General features: G+C 32.5%; 2 protein-coding genes across 2 annotated transcripts; one reads left to right on the top strand and one right to left on the bottom strand.

The window, feature by feature from the left end:
• Nucleotides 1-2,670: 2,670 nt before the first annotated feature.
• On the top strand, nt 2,671-3,663 carry LOC145076062 (uncharacterized). The gene is made up of 3 exons (XM_079022072.1): nt 2,671-2,752; nt 2,873-3,046; nt 3,179-3,663. The coding sequence occupies exons 1-3, from the start codon at nt 2,671-2,673 to the stop codon at nt 3,661-3,663; spliced, it is 741 nt and encodes a 246-aa protein (XP_078878198.1).
• Nucleotides 3,664-5,105: 1,442 nt separating this feature from the next.
• LOC145076061 (rho GTPase-activating protein REN1-like) lies at nt 5,106-14,191 on the bottom strand (the record flags this gene model as incomplete). Its single annotated transcript, XM_079022071.1, has 23 exons — nt 5,106-5,644; nt 5,734-5,853; nt 6,015-6,066; nt 6,527-6,642; nt 6,724-6,792; nt 6,981-7,064; nt 7,177-7,237; nt 7,348-7,397; nt 7,484-7,588; nt 7,682-7,879; nt 7,952-8,195; nt 10,322-10,406; nt 11,319-11,388; nt 11,497-11,552; nt 11,677-11,754; nt 11,859-11,975; nt 12,132-12,276; nt 12,616-12,694; nt 12,806-12,876; nt 12,946-13,022; nt 13,661-13,697; nt 13,858-13,941; nt 14,075-14,191. Coding segments are annotated over 23 exons (2,394 nt in total), but the record flags the coding sequence as incomplete, so codon positions are not given.
• Nucleotides 14,192-27,873: the final 13,682 nt, after the last annotated feature.

Raw genomic sequence — 27,873 nt, 5'->3', positions numbered from 1 at the left:
TTAGATTATATAAATCCAGTATAAACTAAGTGATTATAGAAGTAATCACTGTGGTCACCATTTTATTATAAGAAATAAGGGTTTTCTTAAAGAATCTTTTTATTAAATATAAAGGAACTATTACAATTAACTCCATGAGTAACAAGTGAATACACCAGGGTTATATACCACAATGATCAAACAAACAATGGGATGTGTGTTTTCCGCCTTAGGGCAGATGCGCACAATTGATTGTTTATTTACTCTGCGTCTTATATAATTTGTATCCATTTAGTACTCATAGAAAGGATTGTAGAGTCATTTTTACTTACCTTTTATTAAAGTAGGAAATATAGGATTTTCTGGAGGAACAGGCGAACTTTTCTAAACATAACTTAAAACTTACTACATTTTCAACTGCATCTTACAACAACATTCTACAACTTACTTACATCACTAAAATCTTATGAACTCACCAGCTTAATTGCCGATCAACTCTTTCAAATAACTTGTATTCTCAGGATACTAGTAGACAGGTACTCGTGCTGGGAATTCAGAAGATGGAGCATAATAGCTTCAAGTCTTGTTTTATTATTTGCTTATGTATTTTATGTTATGTGAACACACACCTTGTAAACACTTTCTTTCTAATGAAATGTTTGTTCATTACTTGCTTACTATGATGCATGTCTTGTGATACTAAGCATGACGTCCTCCACCCCCGAACGTTTCCGCCGTTCCGGTTTTGGGGTGTGGCAGAATCATGATGAAGTCACTTTCACAAATGAAAAAGATAGAAAAATTCATGTAATATTCATTTCATTTTTAATTAACTTTTATATTGTAGCTACTCCATAATATCATTCCTAAATTTGATATCTTTTAAATTATAATATTTTAATTTTGTAGCCGGCCTATACAGAAAAACGGGAAGATTTGGAAGCTGAAGGTGTTGAATTTGAGGAGGACAAGCTACTTTATTCTATAGTTGGTGGTCATGATAAAAAAAAGACTTTATGGATTAGGCTCTTTTGCAAAGGTGGTTCGAAATAGGAATGGTAAAACGGATGTATCTTACATTCCGGCAAAAAATCATGAAATAGAAGAAATGAGGGATCTTGTTGCTAAACAAAAACAGCAAAACGAAGAGCTTAAAGAAATGATGAACGCCCAACAAGAGGAAAACAAAGCAAGGATCGAGCATCTTGAAAAACAACTTCAAACGACATTGGATCTTATTAATGTCTTTACAAAACAAGAGTAGTAGGTTGATGTATGTTTATTGAAGATTATGTATTTTAGAGTAGAAACTTTCTTTTTTCCATGTAACAAATAATTATTTTGTTATTTTATGATATAATGGTTATGATTTTTTTTGTTTTTTGTTTGTTTTTCATATATTACTACAAAATTATTTGGATATAATTTATAAATCAATTATCCATCGGTCTATATTGAATCTGGTATATAATATATACAGCACTAAAATTGCTAGGGATTCATGACCATGTAATTTTCTAGGAAGTGATCAAATGGAATTTGCTAGGGATTCATGACCACAAAATTTGCTAGTAGTTCATCAAACGGAATTTGCTAGGGATTCAGCACGACGAAATTTTCTACGGAATCACCACCACAGAATGTACCAGGGAATGACCACCATGGAATTTATTAGGGAATGACCACCATGTAATTTACTAGGGAATCACCACCACGGAATTTGTTATGGATTCATCACCACGGAATTTGCTAGGGAATGACCATCACGGAATTTGCTACGGAATCACCACCACGGAATTTGCTAGGGAATCACCACCACGGAATTTGTGATGGAATAACTACCACGGATTGTGCGATGGAATCCTACTACAGAATACACGACGGAATACCACTTACCACAGATTTCATTCCGTTGACACATTTGCGACGAAATTATCTTTTCCATTGCAAACCCTCGCTACGACGTTTTTAGGGACGAAAATAGGTCGTTGCAAATTCTGTCGCTAATCGTCATTTGCAACGGAATTTCAGCTTTTAGCAACGGATTCCTTCTGTAGCAAAATCACGTTTTTCTTGTAGTGTGTGTGTGTGTATATATATATATATATATATATATATATATATATATATGTGTGTGTGTGTGTGTGTGTGTGTGTGTGTGTGTGTGTGTGTGTGTGAAAATAATCAAATATGGACACAAATTTTGAAAAGAGAAGATAAGTTAGATAAGCAATAAGATGGATGTTCAAGTTAAAAGGAAATATGGCATGGTTAAATTCGTGAAAATATTGACACAAAAATTGAAAGGAAAAGATAAGTTAGATAAGCAATAAGAAGGGAGAATGTAAAGCTTTCTCATCCCATATCGAGGAAGGGTAGGAAATATAGTTATGCACCTTTATCTGAGGCTTCCTGGAGTGGAGGGAGCTCCATGCGTGACTTGCTTACGTGGAGCCTCTCTCTACGCGTGAACACCGCCCCCGAATTCGGTGGGTTGGTGGTGGTGTGGCTACCAGGACGGAAGAAGCTGCGTAAAGTTATTGGTGGATTACTTTTTGACTGTTTGGCATTAAATAAAAAAACTTTTTTCCTTTAATTTAATTTCTCTCTATATATACATCCATTTTTACACAAAATTTTCAAAACAAATACACAAACTCTTTCAAATCAAACACACACATTCAACAAAAAATGGATAGCGATTCTGATTACGTGTTGGTTTTGCGCACACTACTGTCTGCGACACAATACATGATTTATGAGAGAGGCGAAAGTTCACACCGCGAGAAGAAGCATAGAAAATAGATCAACCAGGATCGAGAGGCGGCAAATGAACTTTTTGTACGTGATTATTTTGCCCTTGATAGTTTATATGACCCATCGAAATTTGCAGAACGTTTTCGTATTAGTAGAAATTTATGCTTACATATAGCTAGAGATTTGGAATGTAACTATGAGTTTTTCCAATTACCATGGGATGCTAGAGGTAAATGTGGTTTTACTACAATACAAAAATGTACGACCGCTCTTAGACAATTGGCATATGGCATAACCGCAGACGCTTCAGGTGAGTATTTGAAAATGTCTGAGAGGACGCGTCGAGAATGTACATATCTTTTCTGTGAGTATGTTATAGAGCTTTACCGTGACATATACTTGCAACATACGGCTAAAAGTGATGTCAAATAGTTGTATGCAGCGTATCGAGCAAAACATGGTTTTCCAGGGATTCTTGGTAGTATTAATTGTACACATTGGGAGTGGGCAAATTGTCCTAATGAATGGCGTGGTCAATTCACGCGAGGTGATCATGAGGTCCTGACTGTTATATTAGAGGCGGTTGTTTCACAAGACTTGTGGTTTTGGCATGCATTCTTTGGTATGGCGGGGTCCAACAATGACCTGAATGTGCTTCAAGCTTCTCCGTTATTTAACAATATTTTACAGGGTAAAGCACCAGACATGTCATATGTTTTGAATGGAAATGAATATAAGTATGAGTATCACCTAGCTGATGGGATATATCTAGAGTATGCTACATTTGTCAAATCATATTCATTTCCAGCCGATGAAAAAAGAAAATTGTTCAAGTTAGCACAGGAGTCTACATGGAATGATGTGGAACGAGCGTTTGGAGTCCTAAAACAAAAGTGGCATATAATAAAACATCCAGCACGAACATGAGATAGGGCAAAACTGACGACCGTGTTGACTACTTGTGTTATTTTACATAACATGATGATAGAAGAAGAGGGCATGACTATTTGTTTATATACCCGGAACGATATACTTAAACCACCTGTAGTAATACAAGTTGGCAGCCCGTCATAGTTCTTTAGAGTTTTGAAAATACAAAATCGTAAAACACATCACAATCTATGTCATGATTTGACCGAGCACATATGGGGAAGACAACTCCAAGGGGGAAATGACGATGAAGACGAAGAGGATGAGGGCGATGATGGCAATGCGAATGCAGACGGTGACGATAAGGCGGATGAGGACAATGAGGATGGTGACGACGATGAGTAGTATTTGTCTATGATTTTATGTTTTAATTTTTTATGTTTTTTAATTTATTAGTGTAATGTTTTATTTGTTATGTTTTATGTTTATTTTAGTAATTTAGGTTTTAAATTTCTATGTTTTTAATTAATGAAATTTGTTTTTTTTTTGTGTGTGTGTTCAAAAAATTTATTTATGTTTTAAATTATGTTTTTTTATTTAATATAATGTAACAAAAAATAAAAAATAAAAAATATTTATTAACGTTATAAATTATGTTTTTTATTTAATATAATGTTAAAAAAAATAAAAAAAATAAAAATATTTATTTATGTTATAAATGATGTTTTTTTATTTAATATAATGTTATAAAAAAAAGTAATATTGTTAGTGGTAATCATTTCCTATCTTTAATGAGTTGGTGGTGAAGATGACATGGCGTAGAGGTGACATCACTTTTTCGATCGGTTGGTGGTGACCACTCCCCATAGCCTGAGAATGGTATATCACCGAAACGAAGCGGTCTATAGTCTTGGCGTTTCCAATTACAAATGGCCCATGTTTTTTAGTATTTTAGAATTTTAAAATCCATTTTTGATTGGTTGAACCACAACGGTTTTGATTAAACCGGTGGTTTTTTCTGGTTCTTAAAACAGGTGGGTTTTTAGGATAAATAAACTGGTTTTCTGACGGGTTTCCGGTTGAACCAACTAGTCCGATCTGATTTTTAAAACAGTGCATGTCAGCAATAGATCCTAAAAATGACAAAATATGAACTTTTTTTTATAACTTTGCAGCATAAACGAACCTAAATTCTGTCGTAAGGTAAAACCGACATTTTCCACAAAACTTAAGGCTTTTTACTTGAAACAAACAAAACCTCCATATATGAAAAAACGAAATTGACCTAACATACAGAAAAATAATGATAGCAATAAGAAGCTCAAATCCAGATCTTCTGCTAAAAATGAAAGCTCTTGAGGAGAAAATGGCCCATACGGGTTAATTTAGAAACCAACGGAGATTCAAAAAAATGAATAGCGCCTTAATCATCAAACTAGAAGGTCCACATTAAAAACATTAAAAAAATAAAAATAAATAGTTGAATTTACAAACGGAGTATTATTAATTACAGAAAAAATCACTAATCCACAAATTCCCATCATTAAAATCACAAAAACCGATCAAAAACAGTCAATCAAACTTCTCCAGACTTCATGTTTCCTTTCATGTGAGTTGTACAGATCTTCATTCATATCCTTAATCACTTAAATTAGCAGTCTTTTAATAAACTTTTGCTTACAAAACCCATCTAATATATATCAACACAGTAATCGTTTTACCCGAAAAAAATCAAGAAAAAAAAAAAACTTCCTTGGGATCATCTGGAGTGTGTTGATTGATCTTCAGATCTTCCTTTATCCATAGAAGTTTCCTTTTGTTGAAAAGAGCTTTCTTTTCCTTTATCTGATGATTGTATGTGAGATTCATCAGGTATTGGAGGAGATTCTGACCATTTTTTACTCCCTCTATTCTGCTGTTTATGAGTTTTACAATCTTTGTCCACATTCTGCAGATCATCAGCTATTTGTGTTCGTTTTTCTTTCAGAAAATTGAGTCGGTTTGTTATTTTGGACAAAGCTGAAGTTGTATTAGCTGCCTGTCAAACACATACAAACATGTTTAAATTTAGTCACTGAGTATTAAATGAAATTTAATTTTAGATAGAAAAATATATAAAATATGTACCTCAGCTTTTGAAGGGGGCCTTCTGGAGCTTGTACACTTGCTTATACTCCGTTCAGGATGCTTACTTGAAAATGAATGAAATGGATTTTTATCAACGTGTTCCTTGCTAGAATGTGTCTCCTGTTACAAACAAATTAAACAAAAACTTTATAGGGTTATTTTCGATGTCACCTTTTAGGATAGGGCAAAAAATTGGAGTTTGTGTCCCATTGGGATTCCTCTTCGTTCAAGTTTAATGTAGACAAATGGGGTCTAATTAGATATGCTGCTAGTATTGTTACCTTTCTCCTATGGGAAGTAGTTTTAGATAAACGATCCTTCTCTTTATCTTTTCTGTAACCAAAAAAAGTTAGGTGTTGTGAAAATCAAATTTGATACTTTCACAATAACTAAAAGATATCTAATATTTGATACCAATACCAGTATTGTGACTGTGACCATGACCGTGACATGTGACAATATGATAAAAAGTTGTAACATAAAGACAATGACAATGACAATAACAATAACATAGTGAAAATGATAGAGACTGTGACTATGAGTGTGACTGTGACCATGACCGTAACCATACTGTGACATGTGAGCATATGATAAAAAGTTGTAACATAAAGATAGTGACAGTGACAATGACGATGACAGGTGAGCATATGACAGTGACAGTGACGGTGACACAATGACGATGACAGGTAAGCATATGATAAAAAGTTGTAACACATAAACAGGGACGGTGACAACCGAACATATGAACATATGATGAAAAGTTTTAAAAAAAAAGTAATGAACTAGAGATTACACTTTTCCAAGATCAGGAGAAAGTGGTTGGGAACCAGAGCTTTGTTCTCGAGGTTGATTTTGTAATCCAGAATCATCAGCCACTACCTGATGGGTATCGTCTGGATCTGCATTTGTCTTTAGAACATCTAGAAGTTAATGATATAAAGAAAATTTACAACTAATAAACAAGAGAGTACTAAGAAAATAAACTTTTACATCAACAGAAGATTGTATAGCTCCTTGTGACGCTTTCTCCTTCTGCAACTCTTCCTCTAATCTTGACACCTATGAAAACAATTGAAGAGATGTTAAGAAGTAACAAAATTCCAAGCTAATAAATTTTAATTGACAAAACTGCAAAATTAGTCCATGTGGTTTGCATTTTAGGTAAATAAAATTTTGTTATATTTATATAATGTTTCAGATGAAAATATAGAAGCGAAGAGATTTTCAATCATAAATCAGGTAAATACCCCTTCTGCTAAAGAGACACGGCGCGCCTCTAAAGAATTCTTCTTTTTCACCAAATCTTCTTTCAAAACTGTATTTCTTTTGGCCTACAATCAAAAAATAAAAACGTAAAAAATCAGTGTGAATATCAGCTTTTTTCTTTTTTTGAAAAAAAATTAATCTTGGTTGAAGAGTGATCAAGAATATGAAAGTTACTACCTCTGCTTCAATTCTCTCTTTCAATTTAATTTTCGCAGCCTCAAGCCTCAAAATTTCAGCTCTAATTAGCGATAGAATTTAGAAAGTCAATAAATCATGGTTAGTATAAACATTTAATATTAGAACACTCAAGTCTTGATTATTATGCTGATCATAAAAGTGTTTGCTTACTGTTGTTCGGTTACTAAATCAATGCTTTCCAAGGGTGATCCCTTCTTTATCTGCATTATATAAATATTAAACGCTATTAACATGCAAACACTAAATGACAAAAAAAAATTACAACTTTTGTCTTATCAACATTTACGTTAGTTCGTTTGGGTTTCTTGATAATGAACTCTTCATCCTCTAAAAGACTATCTTCTACATCATCAGTAGCTTCATTGGAAACAGAATTTGAGCTAACAGAACCCTACAATGTATTAAAACATTCCATAAATCAATTGTCGAGAGTATAATTTTCTTTTTCATCTCCAAGAATGAAAAAATTAGTCAAAAATCCAACCTTGCTGTGATCATCATCTCCACTCTCACTATAACTAACACTCTCGGAATCTTCATATGAACAAGAACGCTCGGATCTATTTTCAACATCCACATCCTCATCGTCTTCATCCTCTTCATAATACTCATCACTAACCTCTTCACTCTCACTTCCATATTCATCTGAGTCCGAGTATAGATCACTTAACATGTCTTCTTCCTGCAAATACATCTAGTTTGTATAAACATCATAGATCTATATTGACAAATAAAAAGGATATTTAAAGAGTACCCCGAATATTTTATCGTATTCCTCTATGAGGATGATAACAATTGCTTGAGCATGATTGGCGGCTGCAGCCGCCTGTAGAAGTTGAACAGACCCATCGCCGCCCATGTCCGGTCCCTTTCCGAGGTCAACTTCACCGGCCAAAAGTGGTCGAAGAAGTAATGGTGACATACAGGCGGCAACTGCCGAAACACTCATTCTGTTCACCGTCTTGTTTTCAGCAACAGCTTCCATCATTATCAATATCCTGCACAATTTATTTACAAATTATTGTAACTAGGTTGACGTGACATGGGGGGAGGGGGGGGGGGGGTGCAGTAGTGGATTTTTGAAATGTAAGATAAGTAATATGGCAAAACTTCAAAAGTAAGAGGGGGCTAAGCTGCCACAATATATAACTCATGTGGCAAAACTTCAAAAGCAAAAACTACACTGTTCCTAAGCACTTTCTTTTTAATATATATATAACTCGAAATTTCCACACCCCCGCTTCGTGGGGACGCAGGCAAGGTTTCACTGAGGGGTGCAAATTGCGTAACTAAAAAGTCTAAGGACCAAACCTGCAAATATACAAAACTCATGTGGCAAAAATGTGAAAACAAAAAACTGTAGGGACGAACATGGCAATATATTGCGGGAGGAGTAAATTGCAAATTTTAAGTACGGACTATTTTTGTAATTTTTTTAAACATATAGACCATTTCTTAAAAAAAATGCACAATATATTTTTTGTAAATTGCAGGAACAATTTTTGTAACTTATTTTCTACATAGGGGCCAAATCTGACATAATGCAAAAATCTTATATATAGGGCTGTTTTTGTAAAATGTTGTAGGGACCAACAGATATTGCGGGAGGGAGTAAATTGCAAATTTTTTATTACATATGGACTATTTTTGTAATTTTTTTAAACATATAGACTGTTTCTATAAAAAAATTCATAATGATATTTTATGTAAATTAAGGGGAAAATATTTATAATTTATTTTTTACATAAAAGTCAAACCTGATAAGATATGAAAATCTTAAACATATGAGGTTATATATATATATATATATATATATATATATATATATATATATATATATATATATATATATATATATATATATATATAAAGGAGAGTTCATGCGAAATGCAAATAATTTACGAAAATGCGAAAACAAGAGAACCTATGATATTGTGTTACCTCAATATTATATTTTAGAAAATAATTCATCCAAATTTTGAAATAAATGATGATAATCGATGATAGATGAGAAATTGTTCCATATTAGCGAAGTATGATTTTTAACATTTTTATTATGAAAACATGAATTTAAAAATGATTAAGGACGTGAAAAAAAAATATTATTAAAACCGTCTTTAAATCTATATTACTATAACACCATTCAATATAACACCATCCAATGTAAACTTACTATCTTTAATTTATTGCTAATAAATTTATTTTTTTATTGTACATGTGTTGATTTTTATAAGATAAAATCTGTTTTCGCGTTTTCGCAAGATGTTTATGTTTTCGCATGAACATATATATATATATATATATATATATATATCAATGTTGTAAAAATCCCGATTAGGTCCCGATTAATCTCCGATTAATCCCTAGGCGTTACTCGACCGATTAGAGAGCGCCTAACGATTAATCCATGCATACAAAATGAATCAAACAGTAGAACCCGATGAAATTTTAATACTTAGAAGAAGATATATCTCAATAGAAACTATTTGAGGTATGATTAGTGTTGTATTTATCATATTAACCTATTTTGTTATGATATTAGTGGTATCTATGAACTTTATATGATATTAATCCAATTTAATTTTTTAAAATCTAATAAATTAGCAATTAATGGTCCCCGATTAATCGTCCGATTAATCTCCGCCTAACCGATTAATCTCTTAACCCCAGTCCAACGACTAGCTAACGTTGAGCGATTATTACAACCTTCATATATATATATATATATATATATATATATATATATATATATATATATATATATATATATATATATATATATATATATATATATATATATATATATATATATTTGTCAATATCTAAAAACCCTGTGGCAAAACTACCAAATAAAAAGCTATAGCAGCAAAAGTCTGAACCCCTGCGAAAGAATACTATTCATAAGTACTTTCAAATCAAAATATAGTATTATTTTATTTCGATGAAGTAATTTGGAATTGTATCTGTCAATATCTAAAAACCGTATGGCAAAACTACCAAATAAAAAGCTATAGCAGCAAAAGTCTAAACCCCTCCGAAAGAATACTATTCATAAGTACTTTCAAATCAAAATAGAGTATAATTTTATTTCGATGAAGTAATTTGGAATTATATTGTTAATTACCTTTGTAATAACCGACGATTTGGTTCTGGGAATGTGTCACAAATGGCTGCACGAATGGCACCGACTTTAGTGGCTCGATCGGTTCCTAACCATAACCAAAAGAAAAAAACTTCATATTTATACTTTACATTTCCTTTTAGGTAATTAAGTATCAAGAAAATAACTATAAAAAGTTATTTTTAGCAAAAAAAAATAACCATTTGGACTAGAAAAAATATTTTTAACAAAAATAACCTATCTGAATAAAACAATATCAGGACCAAACAAAAACACATTTCTGACAAAGAAATACATTTCCGACTGAATTTTGGACCAATATTTATGATTCCAAACTAAAATTTTGGATTTCGAAAAAAAAACCTTCAGAATTTTAAAAACAAGTCAGAAATCCGATTAACAACTTCAAAATTTCGAGAAAAAGCCCTATTTTTTACTTAAATATGATAAAATATTAAACAAACATATTAATGTAAACTAGTATGATTTAGTACATAAAATTAAATATTTTATTGAAAAATGGTAACATTAAAAACTTTGAAATAAAATTTTTGGACATAAGTAGGGATATTTTCTTTCAAAAAAGAAATTGGAAAAAAATAAAAAAAATAACTATGAAATTTGAAGATCAAATCCAAAATGGCACATTAGGAATCCCCAAAAAAACTCATTGAATAAAAAAAAAAAAAAAAAAAAAAAAAAAAAAAAAAACACCTCATAAGGGCATTCTAGATAAAGTTGTTATTTTTCAAAATAAGAAAAAAATTGGTCATTTTCTTTGAAAAACCCTTTTATAATGGTTAGATTACTTAATTTCCCTTTCTTTTTCTATTATAGCATTGTACTTTATATTTTTTTTCTTATTAGTTAATCGTAACTTAAGAATGATCTACTCATCTACATTAGTGAAATAAGCTTTATCTTTAATTGTACAGTTTTTTCAAAGTATTTTGCTATTTCTTGCATTTAACCGTTGTAAATATACAGTGAGAAATCTTACGATATGCTTCTAATAAAGCAGCACAACAAGATGCCGGGACTGGTGGTGATGGCATCTCACGGAGAACATACTGAAACAGTATGGTAAAAAATTAACCATAGTTACATTTTTACAAAATTAAATAAGAAATAGAAAGTAAACAATTATAAATAAAAGTTAATTTACATAATTGCCATACCTTTATACAATCTCCTATAACATGTCCATCCTCATCTGCAGTAAACTCCATTTTTCCTGTAACCGATTTGAGAAAATGATTGGCATGAAAAAATATATAACAAAAACTTTGTCAAAAGTTTGTACTTTTCCTTTCTTTCTACACTATGAAAAAAAAATAGCCTCCTAGATTATGTCTCACCTTGTTCATATTCTCGAATGCGATGCTCAACGTCATCAACATCTGCAGCTTGTCGCAAGATTCCTTCTACATTGACACCTTGCATCATGTAAAAAACGACAAATTAACAAATCAACTTAACTGAAAAATATTAGTTTTAGAAAAAAATACAATCATAAAATGGATATATAGATTGTTCTCACCAAAGTCTTCTACATAACAAAGTGCTTTCTCTAAGAAAGATGGAGTTCCATCTATATCTTCCAATGCAAGCAAGATGGGTCGACCTAGTACGATTGATTTTGTTTTTTCGTCTTTTGCTGTTGGATATATAAATAATTAAAAAAAAAAGCATAAACATTTCGTATATATGTTTCTACAATTATTCTTCTTGCAACGTTTTTGAAATACTCAACCCTTGAGCTGACCCACATTGTAAATCAAGTATCAAGTCACATGTATAAGAAGAATCTTACACTGTTCCTGAGAGCCATCATGGGTATCACCCTTTTCGTTTTTTGGTGTCCCATTTTGTCCTTGCTCTATCCCTGCACTTGGGGCATTTGACAAAGCTGCTTCCAATGCATCTTTCCACTCAAATAAATCCTCGGATGTTTCGGCCTAGAATTAAAAAAAAAAAAAGTTGAAGTGATTTATGACATTAGAAGTCCCTATATGTTTAAAAGGGGTTCAAGTACATAAGTATTAATGTCATAAATGCGTAAGGAACTATTTTTGTTTTTTTACAACACCAAACTATTTGCTTTTGTTCACAAAATATCATTTAAAGACATTCAAATAACTGTATTTTGTGAACACGGAGCTTCAGTTGATTATTTTCTAATATAGTATTTTTTTTAACACAATGGTGTTTTGAAAAAAAAAAAAACAAATAGTTTTACCCTTTTACCACATTAACCCTTAATGTAACGAGTAATATCATTAAAGAAAAATAAAAACCTTGAGAGTAAAAGCTCTTCCATCACCACCATCCGGGAATAGCACTGTCAATAGTTTCTTATCTGCTTTCACAACAACGCTGAAACATGAAAAGATAAATAAGGCTCGATATGAGACGACTGATGTCAATTGGACAAAATTTGCAGACTTTTTTAAGGTGATTTAATGGGTGTAATAAATGTTGGCCAACCTGCCTGAACTGTTGAGGTCTATGCCACCAAGGGTCAGATTCGAATCCCCCGCCTTTTGAGGTGATGCATTCTGAATATTAACAAAACAATTAATGGATGAATTTCTGACATTACAAAAGTATAAACGTATGCAACTTACTGGATCACTTCGGAAGAAGACCAATGAGGTTTCAGTTAATATAAACCACCTTTTCTTCCAAGAAGTCCAACCAATCCCTATATAAGATGTGTAAAATGGATAATTAAACATGCATAATCAATAATATATATGAAACAATAGTGGTCAAAAATAAAAGAGAAGTCTCTTATTATTATAATAGGGTTAAATGCAAGAAATAACATTGTATTTTATTGAATAATTTATCATATGATGCTACATTTCTTTCTTATTAAAGCAGTCTAGGTAGAAAACAATCTAACAATTATATCGATATCATCTAAATGCAACAACATTTTTCACTAACTATAGTTGGATATAATTTTCCAAGTTGAAAAAAGGGTGTAAGCATAATGCTATAAATTGATCGATTTTTCAAACTACAACACATTGATAGAAGAAAAAATGAAAGTACGGTGTTCTAATAAAAAGCAATGAAAGTAGGTTGGTATGATAGGGAAATAGATTAAGTGCATTGATATTGCTTGCATTTAGCTTTAAATAGGAATGTTTAATGTCTCCACAACAAGAAAGATCATGTCACTGATTGAACCTGAAACCTTATTCATGGATTTTCACTTTTTTACTACTAGAACAAGTATGGTGGAAAATATGATGATGATAAAAAGTAAACACATGAAAATAAATAGTGCGACACTTATAAAACTTAAGTACAAAAAAGATAATAATATCACACCTTTTGATGACAAAAATAACGGGCCACTCTTGTAAACCTGCAAACATTCAATTAATTCATTTGATTAAACATAACCAACCTAGTTTTCCAATTTTATAGTCACAATAAATATTTCAAATGAGAAAATTAGAAGTCTTAATACTATTTTTATTTTCAATTTCTGAAACATGGTGATAAGTAACAAATAAAATACATGCCTTGTTGCCATTATGAGATGGTTGTCTCTCCGGTTGTTCAGAACCTGCAGGAAGAGGTGGCAGATTATCACCACCACCATCTCCCTAAAACAAGATAAACATGGAAAATGACTTATTATTGCAAATATTATGTCAGAACAATATTAATAAAAAATATGATCATGCATTATATACTCGAAATGAACAAGTATTTGATCATATTGAAGATAAATTATACCGGAGGATGAGGATCAACATTGATTTTGGAATCATGGTGGTTTTTAAAATTGGCATAGTTTTTCTTCGAATCAAGTCTGTTCATTTTCGAATTTGTTTTACGAATCAACGTTATGAGTTTTGGTATTAGGCATTAATCCATCCGAAATTGCATCCGATGATGTCTATTTTCATTCAAATTAAATCAGTCGCCTGCATTTCAACCACAACATCTCTTAATAAATTTATTGACGATAATTAAACAATCAATTATCATTCGGATCACAAAATCGATGATACAAATCAAATGTGTTGAAGAATCAAGGCAATAGTTGTAAAGACAAGATATAAAAGAAAAACATAGCTGAAACATGTACCCTTGTCGAAGAAATTATAGACTTTTAGAAGAAATTTGGGAGATGATGAGAATGAGAAAGGGTGAAAAGAGGAATGAGATTTGGATTTTCTAATGGAAACTGAATGGTCAAACAAAAATTGGGACCTCGTAATCATTTCTTCCCAATTTTAAGGGTTCATTTTCTTATTCCACGTTGATTTTACACATTACATGCACCCCGTATAAGACTCTTTTTAATCTCTAGGGTGTCAAGATCTTAATTTTACATATGATCGCATGGGATCCTAAAATCCCACGAAACATTACATAAAAAGATAACTATCAAAGTTTTTTGGTATATCACTGATAAATAGTTCAAAAAAAGAAAAGTAATTAGTTATGTAGTGGTTAATGACATGGTTAAATAGCTAAGAAAATATTAATACTAATTATTTTTCATACAAGAATAGCAACTCACAACCTTCATCTTATTTGCTTTAACTATAAAAGAAAATCAATAACAATTTCAACTTCTGAAACTCAATTAAAAACTACAAATTTTCAAGTTTTCAAAAAAAATGCTTGAACAGTAAAAGGAAATAAACTGGAAAAAAGACTCGCCTTTATTGTTGAGCTTTTAGTTGAAGGAAGAAACTAATAACAAGTTAATTCTAAATCTAAAATTTTACCATCGATGAGGGTAAAATATAAAAAGATTTTTTTTATGGTTATTGATCATTTAGAATTCAAAAAACGGTACAAGAATAGGGTTATTCTCAATTGTACTAATAACGAGACCACGTCAATCAGCAAAAGTGTAAAGATAATAAAAATTGGATCAAAATTTGGCAATTTTCATGGAATGGTAGGATCAGATCGGATCGGATCTCGATTTTACGATCCCGATCCTGATCCTACGATCATATATGCAATCTTACATATAAAACGATCACATTGCAATCCAAGAACGTTTTTATAGGTAGGATCGTAGGATCTTACGATCTTACGATCAAGATCCCGATCTTGACAACCTTGCTCAATGCTGATGTTTGAAGCAATTTGTGAAAAATTCAGTTTGTTTATTTTTGTCAAAAGTCATGGTGTTTATCAAGCGACATATACCTCACAAACCGATTGCACTACATCATACCACATCTTACGATTTAAGTTATTTGATCGTATGATTTGCAGTTTATAACTACAAAACTATGTTTCAAGCCTCACAAACTATACATGAGTGGACTTAATAAAACCGACTTCACCACATCATACCACACCTTACGATTTAAAATTTGTATAGTGCGGTTTGCAGTTTATAATTACAAAACTGTGTTTCAAACCTTAAAAACCGATTGTGCGCACCATACCGCACCTTACGATTTAATTTTTTTTATTGTGTGGTTTGTAGTTTATAATGACAAAATTGCATTTCAAACCTCACCGCCTATATATGAGTAGACTTAATAAAACTATTTGTACCGCATAATACCACACTTTACGATTTAAAAATTTTATAGTATAGCTTGCAGTTTATAATTACAAAATTGTGTTTCAATCCTCACCATATGTACATGAGTTGACTTAATATACAACTCGGGCTAGCCCGAGCTAGCACGACTTACCCACAATTTTTATGCTCAAATGTAAATTTAGTCTAATTTGTTATAATCCATTGGTAACCTATCTTTAATGGTTTCAGTGATGGATTTGTCACAAACTAATGCCTATAAAGTTGTTAGCATATACAACCCTTGGATTTTGTTCTTGATATATATATATATATATATATATATATATATATATATATATATATATATATATATATGCGAAAAATTCAGTTTGTTTATTTTTGTCAAAAGTCATGGTGTTTATCAAGCGACATATACCTCACAAACTGATTGCACTACATCATACCACACCTTACGATTTAAGTTATTTGATCGTATGATTTGCAGTTTATAATTACAAAACTATGTTTCAAGCCTCACAAACTATACATCAGTGGACTTAATAAAACCGACTGCACCACATCATACCACACCTCACGATTTAAAATTTGTATAGTGTGGTTTGCAGTTTATAATTACAAAACTGTGTTTCAAACCTTAAAAACCGATTCCCTGCACCATACCGCACCTTACGATTTAATTTTTTTTATTGTGTGGTTTGTAGTTTACAATGACAAAACTGTATTTCAAACCTCACCGCCTATATATGAGTAGACTTAATAAAACTGTTTGTACCGCATAATACCACACTTTACGATTTAAAAATTTTATAGTATAACTTGCAGTTTATAATTACAAAATTGTGTTTCAATCCTCACCACATGTACAAGAGTTGACTTAATATACAACTCGAGCTAGCCCGAGCTAGCACGACTTACCCATAATTTTTATGCTCAAATGTAAATTTAGTCTAATATGTTATAATCCGTTGGTAACCTATCTTTAATGGTTTCAATGATGGATTTGTCACAAACTAATGCCTATAAAGTTGTTAGCATATACAACCCTTGGATTTTGTTCTTGATATATATATATATATATATATATATATATATATATATATATATATATATATATATATATGCGAAAAATTCAGTTTGTTTATTTTTGTGAAAAGTCATGGTGTTTATCAAGCGACATATACCTCACAAAACGATTGCACTACATCATACCACAGCTTACGATTTAAGTTATTTGATCGTATGATTTGCAGTTTATAATTACAAAACTATGTTTCAAGCCTCACAAACTATACATGAGTGGACTTAATAAAACCGACTGCACCACATCATACCACACCTTACGATTTAAAATTTGTATAGTGCGGTTTGCAGTTTATAATTACAAAACTATGTTTCAAACCTTAAAAACCGATTCCGCGCACCATACCGCACCTTACGATTTAATTTTTTTTATTGTGTGGTTTGTAGTTTATAATGACAAAACTGTATTTCAAACCTCACCGCCTATATATGAGTAGACTTAATAAAACTGTTTGTACCGCATAATACCACACTTTACGATTTAAAAATTTTATAGTATAGCTTGCAGTTTATAATTACAAAATTGTGTTTCAATCCTCACCACATGTACATGAGTTGAATTAATATAGAACTCGGGCTAGCCCGAGCTAGCACGACTTACCCATAATTTTTATGCTCAAATGTAAATTTAGTCTAATCTGTTATAATCCGTTGGTAACCTATCTTTAATGGTTTCAGTGATGGATTTGTCACAAACTAATGCCTATAAAGTTGTTAGCATATACAACCCTTGGATTTTGTTCTTGATATATATATATAAATATATATATATATATATATATATATATATATATATATATATATATGCGAAAAATTCAGTTTGTTTATTTTTGTCAAAAGTCATGGTGTTTATCAAGCGACATATACCTCACAAACCGATTGCACTACATCATACCACACCTTACGATTTAAGTTATTTGATCGTATGATTTGCAGTTTATAATTACAAAACTATGTTTCAAGCCTCACAAACTATACATGAGTGGACTTAATAAAACCGACTGCACCACATCATACCACACCTTACGATTTAAAATTTGTATAGTGCAGTTTGCAGTTTATAATTACAAAACTGTGTTTCAAACCTTAAAAACCGATTCCCTGCACCATACCGCACCTTACGATTTAATTTTTTTTTATTGTGTGGTTTGTAGTTTATAATGACAAAATTGTATTTCAAACCTCACCGCCTGTATATGAGTAGACTTAATAAAATTGTTTGTACCGCATAATACCACACTTTACGATTTAAAAATTTTATAGTATAGCTTGCAGTTTATAATTACAAAATTGTGTTTCAATCCTCACCACATGTACATGAGGTTACTTAATATAGAACTCGGGCTAGCCCGAGCTAACACGACTTACCCACAATTTTTATGCTCAAATGTAAATTTAGTCTAATCTGATATAATCCGTTGGTAACCTATCTTTAATGGTTTCAGTGATGGATTTGTCACAAACAAATGCCTATAAAGTTGTTAGCATATACAACCCTTGGATTTTGTTCTTGATATATATATATATATATATATATATATATATATATATATATATATATATATGCGAAAAATTCAGTTTGTTTATTTTTGTCAAAAGTCATGGTGTTTATCAAGCGACATATACCTCACAAACCGATTGCACTACATCATACCACATCTTACGATTTAAGTTATTTGATCGTATGATTTGCAGTTTATAACTACAAAACTATGTTTCAAGCCTCACAAACTATACATGAGTGGACTTAATAAAACCGACTGCACCACATCATACCACACCTTACGATTTAAAATTTGTATAGTGCGGTTTGCAGTTTATAATTACAAAACTGTGTTTCAAACCTTAAAAAACGATTCCGCGCACCATACCGCACCTTACGATTTAGTTTTTTTTATTGTGTGGTTTGTAGTTTATAATGACAAAATTGTATTTCAAAGCTTACCGCCTATATATGAGTAGAGTTAATAAAACTGTTTGTACCGCATAATACCACACCTTACGAATTAAAATTTTTATAGTATGGCTTGCAGTTTATAATTACAAAATTGTGTTTTAAACCTCACCACATGTACATGAGTTGACTTAATATAGAACTCGGGCTAGCCCGAGCTAGCACGACTTACCCACAGTTTTTATGCTCAAATGTAAATTTAGTCTAATCTGTTATAATCCGTCGGTAACCTGTCTTTAATGGTTTCAGTGATGGATTTGTCACAAACTAATGCCTATAAAGTTGTTAGCATATACAACCCTTGGATTTTGTTCTTGATATATATATATATATATATATATATATATATATATATATATATATATATATATATACTAGATGTATGTCCGCACAAAGCAACGACGATAAATAGTTTTTTTATGGGAAAATAATTATTAGATTTTGTTATTAGTTATTATCTAATAAGAAAAATTAACATTTTTAATTAAATATTTATGTTTAGAATTTATATTTATATTATATGTTTATACATGTAATGTAAATTTATTATTACCTGTATCTAGTTTAAGAAATGTAATTAATTTATATTGATGAATTTGATGAATTTAATATTTTAAAATTGTTATTTTCGTCCAAATTAATTTTTTAATTACCTTCCTTAATTCAAGTATTCAAAATTTTGGTAAGTATTAATGATTTTGTTATGCATAATTGATTTGTATAAAAAGTTTTGTATCTTGTACCTCTTAAAATTCAAGATATGACTAATTTATTTTATATATAGTATAGGATATATCCCTTATATACTTATATATATATATATATATATATATATATATATATATGTATATATATATATGTATGTATGTATGTATGTATCTTAAATCAAGAACACCAAAAGGCTGAGAATACGAGAACAATCTTGGACCTTTTCAATACTAGGATGTATTGCTTAGATCAAATGGACCTTTTATATAAATAATGAAAGTTAAATTGTAACACACAATTTTTGGTTTGTGGTTTATCCCTTTATTTTCCTTAAGATAAGTTTGATTAGGATTTTTTTGTTCCGTCACAGCTCAGTTTCTTAGTCTTCGCGACACGATAACGTCAATTACGTTGTTGCGTGGTTAAGTGTGTTCTCATCAGGGGTCATATACGATAATTATAGTAATTGTGCCTGGATATGAGGTAGAAATGGTATAAAAGATTGTGACCAGGTCATAATAATTACATGAAGAAGTAAGGGCGGATCGTAACATATAGATAAAGGTCGTAGTTAGTCCTTGATTCTTACTTGAATAACAGGACGCATTGGGTAGTTGACAGGTGTTAGGGGATGTTGACTAGGTTCCTGCATGTTAGTGGGATGATGGTCGCATGCCTATAGGCCCACGGAAGTGATGACATTGAGTCTTTAGGATCGTAGGGGAATGATAGCAAGGACAATGTTGTGTCATGAGCCTATCATTCCAATGGTTAAAAGGTGTCATTATATATGATGAACCTGTCTATTTGAGACTTGTGTTGGTGGAACCTGACAATCGTGTTCGAAGCTTACATATTCGTGTTCGATGTTTTTTCCTCGTCATAGTTTGACTGTTTAGAGCCTTGTTGAAAGCTATTAGTGGCTTAGCGACTGACAAGTTTTGTTCCATGTTAAAAGGAAATGTTGACTTGTCTGAAAAAGTCATGGTTTTGCGTCAGAAGTTCCCTGTTGAGCTCTACATTTATGGACCCTTGTTTGTTTATAAAAGTCGTTTATTATGAGTTTGGTTATTGGTAATAGAGTAATGGTTTTGGAAATTTTGAGCCATAGCTTTCATTGTAGTACCCTTGGATGATCTATCAGGTGGCCATGCTCTTAAGCAAGAATTAGAGTTTAGATATGACAAGAGGTTACAGTTCTCTCATTGTTATGCTTATGGGAACAATAGCGTAGCAGTGACTTGTCAGAAAGTTAAGTGAGCATCTGAAGCCCTTTTTGGTCATGTTTTTCGGATTTGAGAATTTGTTGAGTTGAGTGGTTAGAATGTTTTTGAGTACTCATTTCATTAGTGATGGGGGTGTTCCTCGTCGAATTGGGGGGGGGGGGGGAGGGGGTGTTTTTTATGTAAATCTGGAAGGTGGTCATAAGTGTTATGAAATGTAATTGTTATGGGTTGTGTAAGTTCAAATAGATAGATTGGAAATGATGATGTTGACTAGGTTACTGATGGTCTCGAGATCTTATTTGTTATTAGGCCAATTTAGTGAGTAGTTTTGGGAAGAGCATGGAGGATTTACATTTGGGCTTGTTATATGCTTTATAGCAAAGGCATATTTCAAGGGCAAAATATAATTCAAGTGGGGGAAGAGGTATAACACATGGTTTTTGGTTTGTTGTTTATCCCTTGATCTTCTTAAAGATGATTTGATTTGGGGTTTTAGCTGGGTCATTGCGTGGTTGCTTAGTGTTCGTGTCACGGACACATCAACTAAGTTATAATGTGGTTAAGTGTGGACTACGAAGCGGTGTCAGCTGAGCTCAAAATCCTAGATCTTGGGCCTCGGGCGCCAAGCCCCCATCTTTCTTGTTAATGATTTTACGAATTTTTGTGGAGTTTTTGAAGAATAATAAATCTTCAGATCTTGGAAAAGTTGGCTTCAGTCATGTTTGAACCTCCTTGTTACTTCGAGATCAATATCAGTGGCAAATTTTACTTCTTTACTTGAGTTTGTGCATAGATCTAAGGTTTATATGAGTTTTTGGTAACTTTTTGTCATTTTAACGAGCTTTTGGAGTTTAGACAACTCCAAAACTTTAGTTGGCAATTGAGTATGTATTTTGACTTTTCAAAGAAGAAAAACATGTTTTCTTGTGTTCTTATTCAACCTTGAAAGGAATTTTTATCTTTAATGAACTTAATCAAGTAAGGGTTGTAGATTAGGATATATCTAACCCTTGGAATGGATAAAGTTGGAAACTTTATCAATTAAGTCACTAGAATGAATCAGATCTAAAGATATAAGCCTTGATTTGCAGAGATTAAGTGTTTAATCAATTAATTGTTATGTCAGGAGAACTGTAACACGGCTTGGGAAAGTCCACGATGCGAGATTTTGATGGTATACACGACTATTTTGTCGTGGCATGACCACATCGCATTACCAATTGACTTTTGTTCGGCGATGATAGATTTAGGACTTGGATGATTTTTTGAAGAGCAAAATGGCATTTTCTTCAAAAGTGTGTGAGTAAATAAACGAAGACTCTGATAGAAAGGAACGTTAAGAGTTGTACCTTAATTACTATATTAAAGTTATGTGTGTGTGTGTCTATATATATATATATATATATATATATATATATATATATATATATATATATCAACGCCACCTAACTTGTTGTATGGATGTATCTTAGCCGATATTCAGATGAGTTCTCACAAACTTCCTTATTATATGGACTATGTGTTGGATTAGGTGTTTAAGCTAATAACTAAATTATTATAATCTTGAATTATTATCAAAGTCCTTTTGGCTTGCCCTCAAACCTAATAATGGTCTGGAATGCTATTTGGAGAAAGAGACTGATTTATTAATTTATTATATGATTAATAAATTAATTAGAAATCAAAATTAATAATTTATTAATATATTATGAGAATAATATATTAATTAGAAATAGTATTATTTAATTAAGAATTAATCAGAAATTAAATGGAATTAATTTGGATTAATTAAAAGTGGAAGGACTAAACTTGACAATGTTCAAAAGTTGACCATTGACTAATTCTATAACCTCCAAGAGGAGGATGAAATTCTAGATGGTTATAGGGTTTCTAGAGGTATTCTTGGGCTCTAAGGAAGCTTGGAATGCTTTACTGAGCAAGAAAATGGATAAGGGCTTATCTAAGAAAACCTGCCTTATCCTTAACCTCTTTATCACCTATATAAAACCCTTTGGGTTATAAATTTCGAAATTCACCTCATTCCAAAGAGAATTTCGAAAATTCCCTTCCTCATCCTCTCTCCTCTTTAGCCTCTAACTTGCTAGGGTGTGGGTGTGAGCCATCGGAGGCACGGGACTTCTGGTGCTTGCTTTGTAAAGACCAATAAAGGAAGGATTACTAGTTTATTTACTGTAACAAACTAAGGTATGTATTTTCTAATAACCTTTTAGCATCTTTGAAAATAGAAATGTATTATTAGGGTTATTGATATTCAATAGTTGTTTTCTATAGAAGTGTTTAATCGAGTATGGGAATCAAATCAGAGTAAAACGATGAAATATGAACACAAGAAGTAAATAAGGTCTGGTTTAGCTCTTATTACTTTCAGAGAACATGAGTACAAAACAGATAGTAAACATGAGAAAACACTTCTATCTAAATCAATGTTCAGCTCCTATTTATAGGATGCTGAAAGTACAAAAGATACTAAGGCTAGACATTACGCTTCATTAAAAAAATGCCTTAGCAAATACATAGAGAACATACGAAATTGACTAATACACATACTTGACATATTACAAGATATTTTGACTCTACAATCTCCCCCTTTGTAATCATGTCGAACTTCTCAATTTGTGAGAATCCGTGCAGCAAAGTGCATCATCCTTGAAATCTTCGAGTACCATGTCGTTATCTTCCTTAACTCAACTTTATCTCCATCATTATTCTTCTTGCAATTATTCATACGAACAATGAAGTTCATATATTGCAAAGTAGTATATCTTTCTATCTCTGAAAACTGGAATAAAAACCTCTTTGCTTTCCCCTTCTTGTCTTTTCCCAAAAACACAATCCCGAATGGCTTCAAACATATCTCTCCATCCGAATACTTCTTCAGTTCAGCTTGAGACTTCGTTGCTTCCATTTCAACTTTCACTTCTTTTCCTAAAGCTGATGCCAACTCTACATCTGTTAATGCTAGACAATCAAAGTAATTGTCTATGAAGATTTTGATGTGGCCTAGTCGAAGCCTTAAAACCTCTTTGTCAGTTCGTTGGAGTTCCGAGGAATCCATATCTTTTAAAATGAGGGAAACATCAATCAAATCATTCAGATTCATTAAAGGAAAGTTAGCCACTAAGAAATCACAAGCTTGATTGTTCGCTCCTACAACATGATACCTAAAATTCTGTATCATATTCTCAAACATCACATCCTTTGAAATATTGATAACTCTTATAATCTTCACAAGTGACCATAATTCTTCAGGCTCCTTTACAACAACCGCATGAAATCTGATTTTCATATGAAGAAAATCGTCTTCATTTGAAATCTTCTTAATGATCTTATACTGTGCAGTGATGATCATCATTTCATTCACTGGAAAGTCAAGTTGACTCATATCTAAATTTTCGATAGAATAACTTCTCTTCGGTTTCTTCTCAAAAAAATGCATTGGATTGTACGAAACCCTGGCTTCAATATTTTCATAACTATATAATTTCTTCGGATCTCCCTTTTCCATGAATGTGATGGGTTTTATGCATAAGAACAATCCTATGTGCTCATACAAACCCTAATGCTTGGATCTATGTTTCTCTATTGTACATGCTTTGAATCCAAGACTTACAAACCTAGATCTATCATATATAATTCAAAATTATCATAAAGAAAACAAATCTAAGTGTTTTACCTCTTTCAAGTAGCTTGAATCCTTGTAATCTTCTTGATCTTCAGCTTAGAGTCACAATTGTAATTCCTCTAATGGTTCACAAACCCCACAAGCAAGAAGGAAATATGAGAGAGGGTGAGAGATGCTAAAATCGGATCTAGGGTTTCTTTGGAAGCAAGTGTAGCCAATTTCCATAGCCTAGGGGTATTATTTATACTTGCAGGTTGCTAGGGTTTCAGTCTAAACCCTAATGGACAGCTTAGCCACCAAGCAGCCCAAGGAACCTTCTGGAATAAGGCCTTGGATGAAAATATGATGGATCCCCATCATAATTTCGTTCCTCCTTAGTCCATTAGGTTCGCCAACCCAAAACTCAACTATCATGCATTTGATAGTTTATACCCCTTTATTTAATTAATCTTTTTTAGTCACCAAGTTAATTCCTAATTAATTTATGACTAATACTAATTATATAAATATGATTTCTCCTTTAATATATTATTCTTATAATATATTAATAAACCATAATATTCTCTCTTTCTTCTTAAATTACCTTGTCAAGTTGCTTTGGAGAAGGCAACCCAAAAGGACCATGCACAACCGGGTCAAGTACATACCAAATATAGTTACGGGCTTAGACACTATTCCAACAGAATGGTGGGTCATTTTCATGAAGTCTCCTTATTCTTTGAATTTGCATTTGCTTTTCCATTTCCGCCTCAATTTCGCCTTTCTTCTCCTACTTCGTCTTTTCAATTGTTATTCCTTTCCTTTTTCCTTTATCTGCTTTAGATGGTTTTGAACTCGAACTTCCTGCTCCAGTATTCGACCCAATAACAATACCCTTCTGAATTGGTCTTGAAGTAGTTTTGACTGCTGGAGTTGGACCAACTTTTGAAACAATAGGAATTGGAATATGTGTTGATATCACCTTTCCCACAACCTTAATCTTCTTATCCCCTTCCTTATTTTCCTTCGAACCTTTTACTCACCCAACTTTCTCCTTTTCTCCCCCTTGCACCCTGTGACAACAGGCGGGGCACCAGATGGTAAAATTTGGGCAAATTTCATGATTGGAGCAATAGCCTTCTGAATCGCTTGATCAAGAACATGTAACTTCTAAGTTAAAAACCCATGAGTTAAGAAGGACTTTTGAGCAGGCTTTGAGAGAACATCTTTAAGTTTGCCAAGTAACACCTTCAATTGGTCAAACTGAGCCCTATATTCTTTACCCTTGGCTTCGACAAAAGGAGTAGTAGACTGAAAAGTCTGAATGAAGTTTGTAACTGCTCCTGCTATGATGTCTACCTTCGAAAGAATGGATGAGTAATTAGTAGTCAAAGTGTTTATTTCTTTCGATACATCAACCTTTAACTCTTCGGTCTTCTGGTTGACATCTTCACGAACTGTCTTAACATCTTGTACAAAAAGAACATGACGTTCTTTGGCAACATTTCGAAGCTCCTTGATTTCTGAATCAAATGAATCAGCTTGAGCTTTGACTCGTAACTCATTATTCTTATCAATTACATCCATCTGCCTTTGCATTCTAAGTTCGACAGCCTTGAGCATCACATCAACTTCTATCCCCAAAACCGAATTCTTGGCTCCAGAATCAGCTTGTGATTGTAAAATAGAGTTGACTTTTCGATTAAGAATCTTGAACTTCTTCCTCGACATTAGCATATGATCCGGTATGTTCTCCTCTTCGGAATCAAATTCCAAATCAACAAATGTTCCTCCGAAACCTCCTCCATCAGTTTCATCATCGGAATTTGGTTTTGGTGGATCAGTGGATTATGATTGGAAAAGTGTAGCGATGGGTTGTTGTAATACTTGATCGAAAGTGGGTGAAGTAGTGGTAGTTGAAATGTGTTGAATAAAAGGTGGAAGTGAAACAAAAGTACTTGAAATAGGTTCGGAAGAAGATGTAATAGGGGTACCTTGAGATATTGGATGAGCACTCACATTAACATGTGAACCCGTATTAGATACGTTTGTAGCAATGTTAGAAATTGGAACCTCCTCATAAACTAACTTGGTTACAACAATTTTGAGTGGAACTATTGTTGGTAACGAAACGTTTGTTAAAATTAATGGTTGTGAGTGTTTTAGAGAATTCGAACCCAAAGGTGTTTCTAGGACGATCTCACTATTTGATGACTCTTCACGAACCACCAAATTTCGTGTCTTTCTCTTCTGTGTGAGCTGTTTCATCATATCCTCAGCTCTTTGCTTCTTTGAGGATGGTGAGACTGGTGCTGGAATCTCACGAACTATAACCCCTTTTCGACTAAGCTGTGCTTTACGAACAGTCGGTGAAACATCACCTGAGGATGTTCTTGACTTTTGAGACAATTTCCTTAACCTTTTTAACACACCAGATTTCGAAGGGATCAATTCCTTCAAATATTCATCAACAACCTTCTCCTTAGGCTTCTCATTTACCTTTGTAGACTTCTCCTTATCAGCAACAATCTTCTTAGGAGACTTAGAGTTAACTTGTTTCTTTAGGCTTTCGTGAACAACATCATCAGCACCCTTCTTCGACTTCTAATATTTCTTGGATGATCCTTCATCACTGGATTTCAACAAAATCCAAGTCTCCACTGAACGATTAATATGTTTCAAATATCCCACCAACATTGAGTTTGTTGGATCAATCTTCTTAAGCATGCCATCAGGAATTCGAGCAACATTAGGGAATACGTCTGAATCATCTTCAACAATCTTTGGAAAATGATACTTCGTGAACTCTGCCTTAGCCTCATCAGCAGGAAATTGAATTCCTTTTTTTCATAAATCTTCTCGAGGATTAAACTCCAGTAACGGGCACATGAAATCCCTTTCACCATGTTTGTGGTTTCCAAGCTTTTAACGAACTCCTTCCACATCTGAGTAGAAAAATCCACTTTCAAGTCGTAATATGACCCTGCTACCATAACATAAACTTCCGTTCTCCCCTTGTCAAGCCCTACACTTCGCCCGATTAAGCAACAAAGGTATATCCCAAACAAGAAATTCCAGATGCAAGGTAGACCATACTTCTTGAAGTTACTGATCTTAACGAGTGGTGGTTGATGACCCATCTCGTTAAACATGAACATAATCTGAGCACTAGAAGGTTGAAAGAATGGAGGTGAATTCAGTATCTCCAAGATTTGAGTAAACATCTTCTTCGTGAGACGAATTCTCTTTTCATTCACCAGATTAAATGTGATAACATCAGTGGCTTTGCTGTAAGAAGTAGTAGAACCAGCCATGGATAACCAGGTCATCGGAACTTCAAAGGAGTTAAACATGGCAGTAGCAAGAACAGAGTGTTGAAGAGCAACGATCAACATCTTCAACTCCTCAGGGTATAGTGAGACA

Source organism: Lactuca serriola, chromosome 9 (genome assembly GCF_051521515.1).
Source record: "Lactuca serriola cultivar US96UC23 chromosome 9, Lser_US96UC23_V15, whole genome shotgun sequence".
In the NCBI taxonomy this organism is placed as follows: Eukaryota; Viridiplantae; Streptophyta; class Magnoliopsida; order Asterales; family Asteraceae; genus Lactuca; species Lactuca serriola.
This window is presented reverse-complemented; position numbering and strand designations above follow the sequence as displayed.

Coding starts and splice junctions, on each gene's coding strand:
- LOC145076062 (XM_079022072.1), top strand. CDS start 2,671: ATGGATAGCGATTCTGATTACGTGTTGGTTTTGCGCACACTACTGTCT. Junction 2,753..2,872: donor GATTTATGAGAGAGGCGAAA/GTTCACACCGCG, acceptor CGAAATTTGCAG/AACGTTTTCGTATTAGTAGA. Junction 3,047..3,178: donor CATAACCGCAGACGCTTCAG/GTGAGTATTTGA, acceptor AGTTGTATGCAG/CGTATCGAGCAAAACATGGT.